Here is a 12,157-nt window from a genome sequence, read left to right on the forward strand (position 1 = left end):
TGCATTTCTATAGGAAGTAGAGCCCAGAAGGAAATTTTCAGCCTTCTCTGAGCCTTCTGTTCAATTTTTGAGCAGTAGTTGTACATAGACTTAAAATTAAGGAAAAATTTGACAGAAACGGTACTTTAATTTGGAATAGATTTTGAATAAATCTTATAAGGTAATAAAAAAGAATTAAAAATATCAAAGCAATTTTAGATTTGTAATAATAAAATATTTTCCAATAAAACTAAGTTTATTAATTAACTTAATTTTCAATTAACTGTTACATTTTGCGTTCGTCATTGAATTATATTAGCAATTAGTTTAGCTATATTATATTAGTAGCGCGTGTGTGTATTTGTATTGTTACGGATAGCTTTGAAACATATGCTTCCCTACAACGTTTAAGAGTCAACTGCTGTTTTATTTTCTGTACATAACCTTCATTATTTGTACTTTTTGTGATGCAACACCTTGTTGCAAGAGATAGATTGACAATTTGCTTATTTTGAAAAAATGTTCAAGGTATTTTGAATTTACCCCATAAGTTCCAAGTAACACCTAGTGTATTGACTATGCTTCGATAGTTATCTCTGTGCAATGACTATATTAGTGTAGAGGATCTAAGAGAGGATTTTAAGGATCAAATTCACAAAGCACTTTTATAATTTTCTTACATTAAACAAATCTAACAAGAAATTCTCATTTCGTCAACTTTAAATGAAAAACAAAATTAGAGTAATAGAATGAATAACTATGATATATGTTTTAAAATCAGGCAACAAAGCATCTTTAATTTTGTAGAGATTTTAAATAAAGCTCGGTCTTTTTCGAGAGCAACCAGACACAGATACTTCTTTTTCAGAAACAAATCTGTTTCTGACAAAAATAAGTAAATAAAATTGTTATGAATCACTTATATATTGAAATCTTTAAAATCACGATATCTTCAGAGGTGTGAGATTACAAAATGGTGGAAATTTAAATATATCTATTTATCTGCACTTTTTGCTGTCTCTGCCTGTCGTTCTGTCCACATGAATTAATAAATTCGAGAATTTTCTTAAGCCCAACCGTGCCGATCCCCTGTCCTATTCATCTTAAAACAGATTAAGTTCGTTTTCTTTCGTTGCATGTAATATTCTTGAGATGTAAACTTTCTATTTTTGTTTTCAGAATACGTGATATACTTGATGTACAAATTTCTGTTTCGCGTGTATTTTGTCTGGTTGACTTCTGTAGCAAGTACGTAAGGTCTTTCAAACTACACCTGAAGAGGAAGGATTTCTTACTATGCGAGACCTCCCAGCTCTTCCCGTGTATACGTGACATATAGTACCACTAGTCTCAAATTTATCTCTAATTCGTGCAAATGTCAAATGTGTTGTAGAGTCTATTGCAAACTAGAAAATCCTGTTCATGGCTCTATATATTCTTAACTCATATTTGTAGGTTAAAATAACACGCGGAATAACGATTATTGGTGAAGTTAAACAACAAGAATCAGCGTAATATTTGTAAATTTTGTAGGACTAGTTTCGGCGGTTTAAATACAGAACCATCTTCTTCAGCTACCTAACTGCAAATGATCGAGTAAAATATGGTTCTGCATTTAAGCCATTGAAACTGGTCCTACAAAATTTTTACGCATTACGCTGATTCTTGTTGTTTGACTTCTCCAGTAATCATATGTGTAGTTAGATTTCGACTATATTTTAAGATTTGGGCCGCCGCTTTATGGACACAATTCACTTTTGAATTATCTTGGTTTCTACGACTTCCGTATCCCTACAAGTCTGATATTTTTTGTTTCATCAGCATTTTCACAGAGTAAAGTGATAAAGAGATTTTGTACAAAACATATCTATTTTCGTTGTTAATTTCTAGCTCTCTAAAGACCAGTCAGGTCGCTTATCGCCCCGTTCTAATCCTTCAGTTAAAGAAACATCAAGTCAGAAGAAGACTTTAAACAAGCCTTTTTTATTCAGATCTTCAGCCAAACAATTTAAACAGTTCGTGTAATAACAGTAAACTTCCGCTTTTGGGATATTCACAGAAAGTAGATATTAAAGTAAAACTTATGTATATTAGCTTATGAAAATTTTAAGACAAAGTCTACCAAAAAGATAGACAAAGTCCTTCAGTAACGGCTCAGACCTTCGACTCATGAAAGCAAACATAGCTAGGAAAGGTTAAAGCCTATTCAAGTATATTTAAAAGCTGAGCAAAAATAATCAGTTAGCGGTCGCCCCTAAAAGTCTCCGATAAATTTAAAAATTCTGTTCTTATATAGTATATTAACTAATTTACGAACTGATGGGTGCTGATGAACGTGGGAGTGAAAGTATAGGCAAAATAACAAGATAAGTGGTTAAAAATATTACAATCTTAGCTTTTTTGTTCCTTTTGTGTTATACTGTTCGCCTTGAAATAAAAGTTTTTGCAGTGAAGTGAATAAAAAGATCAATTTCATCAATTTTAGAATCGTCGTTCAGCTGATTATCTATCCATTTTGTTGAATCAGTTCCTAAACAATCTTCAACGGATTCATTTGGGACACCTTTGGTTTCTATTTTTAAGACATAATATGTGATTTAAATTTATGCAACCATCCAGTTAAAAAACACTGTCTTTCACATTCATTTGCAATGTTATTACTTTGCATCCTTCATTAGCACAGGCTCATTCAGATTGGATTTGCATCACTGGATGCAAAACTTCAGTAAAATCTCGTGAACCACGAAAAATTTTCCTCGTTGGAGACGTACCTTTTTTAATGTTGACTTTTCGCAAGCTCTTGCTTCTACTCTCTTCCAAGAGAAAATTTTTTTAATATATTGAAATATCCACTGTTTTCTTCGACAACTTTACTTTTATAAATCCTGAATTCTTGGCAGTTTTTTTTTTAATTTTTAATTTTTTTTTATTTTAGTGTTATTATTTAATAAGAGTCCCTTCCGTCTTCTAGCCGTTTAAAGAGATCTAAAGAAGCACAAAATCTTTTTTAATTATTCCATTTCTTCTGCATTAATATATTGGAAATGTTGCCTAAAATTGTTTCGTTTGCTTGTGTAACTATGTGCTTTGATGTATACTTAAAGAACTTTTAGCAGTAAGCTCATATTATCAGTTTATCAACATCTGTTAAATTTTATGCGCGGGACTTATATTTCATATAATTCTGAAGTAACTCCTTATCATCAACAGTTATTCGGACCGTACAATATTTCATAATAATCAATCAGTTTTGATGGAGGTTGCACCTCGAGGCTGAGTCCTTCGGTGCTAACACCACTTCTACACCATTGAAAGAAGCACAAAGAGCAAGTAAAAGTCGAGATGAAACATGTTACCAAATGCCACATGAAGGAAGCAACAAACCAGTACAGTTAGAGGACTCCATTGTCTATTTATCTCTTCAGTCGATTCACTCTAAATCATACTGAGATAGCCTATATCCTCCTTGTTATATCTCTATGTACAATTTGAAAATGCTACCAATAACAAAAGAACGATTTCTTGAGAAAGTATGAGAGCTTTCTTTGAAACATGGATAAGTAAGTCAAAGGAGAAATAACTTACAGCAAAGGTTCGATCATCCAAGCGCATTTGGGGCTTCGTTTAGGCCTATTTATCGGACTAAGATTGCATAATGTAGCAAAACGGTTTTTGTTTTCGAGATACTGAATGAATTCAAGAGTGAGAAAGACTGCATATCGTAATTTTGAAAATATACGTAATAAATAAGGCTTATTAACAGGGGCTGGGTAGAGCTTTTGCCGCCCGTGGCGGCCTCTGAGTTTGCTGTCTGGTGCGGTCTCTGAATTTGCCGCTCCTCTTAGTAACTAAAAAAATTGCAAAATGACATATGGAGAAATAAATTTAAATGCTCTTTATTTTTTAAGAAAATTTTTTATTGCAATGTTTTAAAATTTTGCCTCTCAGAATCGTCAATGACATTACTGAGATTTACTTGATTGCTCCAGAGATAGAGATATATTGATAAAGACTAAATAAACATTTATAGTTGTTAAATACTTTCTAACTGATTTTTATTTAGAAAATTCCTCTCACAACTAGTAGTGCTTATAACAATTGTGAGGAAAGTTCGCAACAGAAACTTTATTCTGGAGATTATATTTTGAAATAAACTGCAAAAATTCAAAAAGACTGTCCTTCTATGTTTCTGTTTAGCTTCTCTTACAATAACGGAGGTAAAACTTTTGAAATACTTTTCTGTTAACAAGAAATTCTTTCCTATTAATGCCACTATGATCATACTTTATTTGATTTTCATAATTTTTGTTCAAAAGTTTCGACTCAGTAAAAAAGTATAAGGGTATGTATGTGTTGAAATATCGCGATGATTTCTTTGAATAATTTACCTCGAGTAAAAACTATATTTTTTCTGAATTAAATTCGGTATGCAATTCAGAATCTCCGAATCCACGATCCGAATTTGACGATCCACATGACTATTCCACGTAAAATAATGATTCATGCAAAAAATTCCGCCCTAAAAATTGTACCATCCGGGGCGGACCGCTCCTTTGCTCCCCTCTAACTACTTAGTAAATAATTTTTTTCGTAGCTTAATTATATTTAGTCAGGTTTTTCTTTGAATTCATCGATATTTTCAATGCATGAAATCTTTCTGAAAAGAATTCAAGTATCCACTTGCCACATAGATTCCACTAATTTTTTTATATCATTCCGAAAAAAATTATTTTTTTAAAATAAAATATACTCCTTTTTTTAACTGCGAATTTCACAGTTAAAACTTCACTAGCCTTACGATAAATTATCTTGGTTGAATGGTTGAATTATCTTCTTTGTCACTCTTCGTTTCTGTTGTTACGGATGAATTCAACACACTTTGAATAATTAATGTTCGCACAATAGAGCGAAGAGTTTATAACTATGTTCGGTATTTGTAAACACCATTCTTTCATAAATTTTTCATTTTTATCCATTTCACTCTATTCAACGGTTTTGTTTTCTGAAAGCGTGATTAATAATAGCGTAATAGATTATTCAACAGAAGACTTTCATCTGTTTTCAATAATTTAAAATTTGTCAGAAAGTAAAACTCTATCGATTTTGAGGGAGATCAGACACAGATTCCTATTCTTCAGGAGCAAAAGCAATTTTCCTAAGGTTTAAACTAAGATTGCTTTTTTGCCTAATTTAAAATTTTATGTTGCCGTGTAGTATGTCTTCCAATTTCGTATGTTCAATAACTCAGAGTGGTTGGATACTAGATCTATCTTCTCCAGGAAGAGAACGAAATCTGTAATATACAAAACTGTAGATTTGAACTTGTATACAAAGCACTTTTACCCTGTAAAAAATATAGAGAAATGCGAAATTCATTGGGAACTTTATGACGGGTCAGTATCTCTGTATCATGTATCCTTTTAGGGTTCCTCATGTAGAATAACAAACGGAACAAATAAACAAACTCTTACATTAAACAAATAAATAAAGTGTGTTGTTCAACTCTGCTTCCCTTTGCCTAACGGCACTTGAACATACGTTTCGCTTAACCTGCACTATTCGTACATTTGCCTTATACAAAGACGGGTACACAGCCTGCCGGGTTACGCGGGTCAACAACAACGGGTTAAAGTGTTTTTTTTTTATTTTTTATTTTTTTTATTTCATGGTTGCCTTTCAATATGTTAAATCTGAGGCCATTTTAATAATCACTGTCGTTTATCGTTAGTTGACAACACAAATATTTATCTTATCATGTGTTTTTACTAGAAATTATCTTATCATATTTATTATTTTTAATCTTACCTTTAATTTATTTTAATTTATTATTTTTTACCTCAGTTAATTTATCTTAGGCCCAACCAGTGGCCGAGCAGTAAAGTCGCTGAGCACTGGCAGTTCGGTCCGAGGTCCGAAACATGCAAACGGGCTGGCTGCACAGCCGTTTTCGTGGTTTTTCCCATGGCGTAACATGTATACGACCAGTTTCTCTTAGAAAGTCCTCCACGAAGGCATCCATCCCCTTAGGCATATAGTCCTCGAGGCTTTGCCGTATTCACATAAACCAAAATAAACCAATAATTTATCTTAATTCATTATTTTTTAATCTTATCTTATTTATCTTATTTTATTATTTTTTATCATCTCTTATCATGTGCTTTTACTAGAAATTTTAATGTCATCAAAAATTGTTGCGGTTTGAAAGTTTAGACTTTAGCATTTCGTGAAACAAGAATTTGAAATCCATGCTTCTAAATTAATGGTTTTCTGAGCTATAGTGAAACTAGATTTAGGAATTCTATTTAGGAATTTTGCATACTAGAATTAAAAATGCGCAAATGCTTTTAGCAACATTTGTGTACGGTCTCCAAGCATTTTATTTAAGATTTCGATTATTTTCGGTGCATGAGGATGTATTGTTTTATTTGAGAAATTCATTCAACTACGGCAAAAAAAAAAAAAAAAAAAAAAAAAAAAAAATTCTCTCACTGACCTATTTTCCCTATAGGACCCGTATATGGCTTTACCAGTTTTACGTTTCATGTGCTTTAACTAGAAATTTTAATGTCATTTAAAATTATTGCGGTTTACTTTAGTTGAAGAATTTTTTACCACTGAGAAATGCTTACACATTCAAGATATAGTTAATCGCACAACTGTTCTTTTTAATACTGTATAAATCTTAGATTCTTTTCACTATTCAACTATTCAACTGACCTATATAAATCATATATTCTTTTCATCATATAATTCAACTGACCTATATAAATCATATATTCTTTTCATCATATAATTCAACTATTCAGCTGACCTATATAAATCATATATTCTTTTCAAATTTTGACTTTTGAAGGTCTACTCAAATATGAACACTCGTGAATAAAACTTACAATTTTTGCATTTTTTTCTCCAATTTTTGCATAAGTATTCATTTCTATAAAATAAAAGTGCTAGCTATTGTTTTTGCATACATTTTCTTAAACTTTGTTACTATCGTGCATATAAGTTGTGAATTTAAATGTTACTGATATTTTTGTAATCATGAGCTTTGAAAAACGTGCTATTCCTTAACTTTTGGAGGGCAGTGTATATATGTAACATTGTGGCAGTCGGGCACATGAGTGAAGCTTGGCAGTCTGGTCACATCAGAATTCTGGACATTGTTGTGGCTGAGTGTAATACAATGACGACACAGAAGAATTTAACTTTTTAGCTCCACATTTTTATTCAATGTAAATAGCAGATCATTCAAGATTACATATGCGATAGTAATTTAGACTGAATACGATTAACTTTAAATTTATTGCGTCATATTATTCAAACAAAGAAAGACAGAGCAGTAGCAAAAAAGAGCGGTTACGTAATATGCTCGAATGTTCTCGAAAATACTGGTTTGGGGGGGGGGAGAGATCCTGAAATTGAGGAAATTTAAGTAGAGGTGCCTGTTCGCGTAGAGCAAAGCCATCGTATTTTTTTTATTTTACATATATATATGTAAGATAAAAATATATGAATCAGAATTATAATATAACTATAAACATTAATTCTTCCTCTCTATTCTAAAATCGTAATAACGTATCTGCATTGCGTCATTCAAATTAATCATGCGATCTTACGTAACCGTTAATACCAGATGCCTCTTGACAACCAATCACCGAATTGTAAACCAAAACTTTTCTCTTCGCGTGCTTCCATCTTTCATAACGACGCACTTCAGCTTTTGCTCGCTACTGTGCTAAGATGTAATTTCGCTGGCTTGCTTTCTATCTCAACAATATCAAAAATGTAAATCTTCTGTGGAAAGGCACGACTAGAGTGCCAAGTGATTGTGGCCACAAATATCAATTGGAAATAAAAATGGAATTGAAACTGCCTCGACTGCCAAGTTCTTTAAAGACTACGCAATCAAAATTCTTCTTCAATATGGGTCTAATCACGCATCTACAGTGTTCCGTCATTTCCTTTGCTTTGATTATCTCATATATATATATATGTATAGTATTTCCATCGCGGTTTTTCTTTGAACCTTTTTACGCCCGGTTCTGAAAATTTTTAAAATATTCGTGAAATTTTCATCTTCTTCAACGCGTTCAGATCGGTACTTTTTATCTTATTAATGAGTGCTTTTAACAAAACTTATACAAATCCATGCATTCATGTCTAAATTTAAATTTAATTCATGAAACTAAGCTGAGTCATTAAGTCAATGTCTAAGTTGATTACCCAATGTAGCATTTTTAATATGTGAACTGTATTTTTAATGTGTAACTGAATTTTCTTTGACCTAGAATACTGCTGAAATAATGAAAGAAGAAGCTGTATTATTACTCATAGATACACCTTTCCAAGATCAGTATTTAAACAGTTTGGATGTAAAATATCGTTCTTCTGCTGCTGAAAATTACCAATATGGGCCATCAGAAAATAAATCTGGCCAAGAATATGCGGCTGAAACCAAAGCAAAAGTGAGAGTACTGAAGAAAAAGCAGAAGGAAGTTAATTAATTGAATCTATATACTATAAATTTGAAAATGTTTTATTATTTGCAGAAAGAAATATAATGATAGCAATTTTTGTGTTAATGAAAATAAAGTATAACAAAATCAAATTATTCGTGTGAAACAGAATGTCTTTGACCACTTATTTATAGTATTAAATTGTAAATGTCCAGTTACTTCAGACATGTCTTCTCCATTGCTGCTCAGAAATGTATTCCAGGATGTATTACTGCGAACACGTTTACGAAACTTTTGCGTGTTATATACAGGGTATCCCAAAAAGCATGCTAATTTAATTTATTTTGATATATATATGTATATGTATAATCACGAGATAATTAACACAAATTAAATCTTTCAATAGTCCCAAACTTACTAACAGGAGGGAAAACCAATAGTTTAAAACAAAAATAAAAAGTGAAACAAAAACAAAACACTACAGCAAAATAAATACAAAATTAAATATCTCATGGATGAAAATTCTTTGGCGTTTCCCAAGGAGCAGCAGAAAAGTTTACAACAGAGCCACGTTTCTGAAATATGTCTGGGTGAGTATCATGTAATATTTTTTTTTTTTTTAAGCCCAAACGGCGTTAGCCCAGAAGGGCTATTAGTTTCGTTTTGGCATTTTGCGTTCTAAACTTTAAATGTCCGTTTCACTTTTCAAATTGTTGCCATTAAATATTATAGCCCTGTGTTTTATTTAAAGAAATTTAAAAATGAGGAATCTGTATTCGTATGTTTCTCGCATTGTGATAAAACAACGGCACCTAGAGCCATCAAATTTTGAATAACATAATCTTCTACCAAATATGGGCATCTGGAAGCACTAATTTGCAATTTGTTTTATTATCTATTTCATATTTTGTCCAACATTAAAGAGTATTTGATTAACAAACTCATCGATTTCAACGTGAGCAATGGCAACACTATACGGAAAAAAATAAAAAATTAGCTCCAGCGCGAGAGACTGTGTATCGGAATTTCTAAAGATATGCTGTTTTAAATATTTTGTGATATTGCTGTTGAATTGAATTTTATGGTTTAACTGCGAAGAACATGATATTTAATAAGTAAAGGTAAAAATGTCCCTTTGGGCGTAATGTAAAATCTGAAAGTTTTTTTGTGATTTTTTTTTCCTCGTACTGTATTGCCATTGCTCGCTTTAAAATAGTTGAGTTTGTTAATCAAAAATTCATTAAAGTTTTACAAAATATGAACTATATAATAAAAAAAATCCAAATTTGGGCTTCCGGATGTCCATATTCGAGTGGAGGACTACGTTATTCAAAATTTGATGTATCTAGTTACAGTTGCTGTTTCACAGTGCGAGAAACTTGCATGCATTCGTGCAAATTCTTCGTTATTTAATTTCTTTAACTATAAGCAGGGCTCTAATATTTGGTGGCAACAATTAGAAAAGTGAAACGCTGTTTATAGTGAACCAACGCAAAATGGCAAAAAGAAATCAATAGCCCTTCTGGGCAAATTTCCCCTTTGGGCTAAATTGAACTAATTTATAAAATTTTATCATAGGTTACTAGATGATATCATAGATTTGCTGCGAGTGCTTAAAAATGAAACCTTGTACCAGACGTTCAAAATTAATCCAGCGTCTGTTTATAATAAAATTATTTGACGAGTGTTTTCAGAGTGCCAACGTTTCAAATCATTTTGATGCTCTGAAGGTCACCGAAATGTGTAGCTTCATTCGGCTGTTTTACGAATAAATTAAAATTTCTTTTCGCCAGTATAGGATTTAAATTAATGCTTCAACTGCGTGCTAAATTATTACTTCCCTTCTGCTTTCTCCAATCGTAATGATATTGTTAATAATCAGAATCAAGTACTGATGTCTGATTAACAAAAATTATAACTGAAATTTCTCTATGCAAAACGCGTTCTCAAGCAAAAATGTCTTTCAGCAAACCCGAAACAGCTTCCGTAAACTTAGAGAAACTTAGAGATTTTCCAATTTTTGATAGTCAAGTTTCGGATTCCCAATAGATAAGTATTTTAAACATTAACTGAAGCCAGAACAGCAAAGGATGTTATCCAGAATATTAATTCTTTGCAAGAGTGGATTTTTTTTAGCGCGTAAGCTATTTCCTACCTCAAGTTCGCAGGGAAAATCAGAGAATACTAATAATGTACCTAGGTTTTCAAATCCCAGGCAAAATTTACAACAAAAATTTTATCATCTTAGAAATCTTACTCCAAGGCCATTTTACCCTAAACAGTATGCACCTCAAAATTAGGCGTGGAGTTAAAGTAAATTATCAAATGGGAAAACAAAATCTTCCTGGCATAATTGACACAGGCAGTCAAATAAATGTAATTTCTGAAACTACTTTAAGCTGTAATGCACAAATCCAAATTATTGAGAACAATCCTAACGCAAAATTATTATCACTATCTGTAGGTCTTTCTATGACCAAAGTAACTAAATTATGATGTAAAATAGGCAGACTTACTAATAACATAGTATTTTATGTTGTCACTTCTAGTCTAACATATTTATTATTATCATCATCTTGTGTTTCTTTACTTATTTCAATTGAATTTTAATAATTATGAAGTATATCAGTTTAAACATATAATAAGTAAAGATATTCAGTCAGATAAACGTCTTCAAAATAATTTTGTATGTGAAGATAGTTGTAAGTACCAAGAATTATGCTAATCATACTGAAAAAAATGAAACTGTTAATGACAGTTGCGAAAATTGGGAAGTAACTATAATTATATATTATAAAATCAAATATGATGTAGGATGTATCAATATTGAACCTCCACGAGTAATTTTAACTTCAGAATTACCTATTTGTAGAACATACATAGCATCTCCTAATAGTGAAATTAAGAAACAAATAGACAAGTTGTTAAATGCAGGTATAATTAAATCTTCATTCAGTTCTTATGCTGCCCCTGTATCTTTAGCTTACAAAAGGGATGAAAAGCCAAAAACCAGGTTGTGTATTGAAAAGTTAACCAAATTACTAAAACAGATTCTGAACCTCCGTATTAGTAGATCAGTTAACGAATGCAAAAATCTTTTCCACATTAGACTTAGCATCTGGTTATTGGCACATGAAATTAAATGAAAAAGATACAGAAAAATAAGCATTTAACACAAATTTTGGCTTTTGTGAATTCAATAGATTACCTTTTGGTTGAAATATTCTCCAGCTGTTTTCCAAAGAGCGCGTAGACAAATTTTAAACAAATATCAGATTCAGTTTGCCTTAAATTATTTTGATGATATTATAGTATTTTCCCCAAATTTTGACGAACATCTAAAACATCTTAATATAATACTATTTGACATAGCTGAAAAAGGAAATATAAAATTTAAACAATCTAAGTGTAAATTTGCTAAAGAAAAGATAAATTTCCTGGGATATGAAGTTCAAGCAAGAAAATATCAGCCTAGTAATGCAAATAGAGATTACTATTTTTAGAATAGAGAAGAGAAATTAATTTACGCTGCTAATTTAAATTTAATCTTTTACATATTCTTTATTTTTCTTACATGTTCAATTGTGATAAAACAGAGGAAAAGACGTAGGAATTTTGTTAGGAGTAGAAGTAGATCCGTATTGAACACGAAGAATACTGAAAATGCCGATCCACAATGAATAAGAGACTGGCAGCCGAGGCACATTAAATCTTCATTTTAT

The 12,157-nt window shown here is 31.4% G+C and overlaps 2 protein-coding genes across 2 annotated transcripts in view; one reads left to right on the top strand and one right to left on the bottom strand.

Annotated features, from left to right (window-relative positions):
* The window catches only part of LOC118204545 (uncharacterized), a 29,373-nt gene extending 20,783 nt beyond the window's left edge, over positions 1–8,590 (top strand). Inside the window, exon 3 of the mRNA XM_085807185.1 lies at positions 8,268–8,590. Within this exon, the coding sequence (XP_085663311.1) occupies positions 8,268–8,483 (216 nt within the window). The 3' untranslated portion in view covers positions 8,484–8,590. The remainder of the gene's footprint in view (positions 1–8,267) is intronic.
* The window catches only part of LOC118199728 (potassium channel subfamily K member 1-like), a 124,635-nt gene that overhangs the window by 55,644 nt on the left and 56,834 nt on the right, over positions 1–12,157 (bottom strand). The gene's annotated exons all lie outside the window — the stretch shown is intronic.

Source organism: Stegodyphus dumicola, chromosome X1 (assembly GCF_044657685.1).
Source record: "Stegodyphus dumicola isolate Sdum_Otavi_A_Nest chromosome X1, ASM4465768v1".
In the NCBI taxonomy this organism is placed as follows: Eukaryota; Metazoa; Arthropoda; class Arachnida; order Araneae; family Eresidae; genus Stegodyphus; species Stegodyphus dumicola.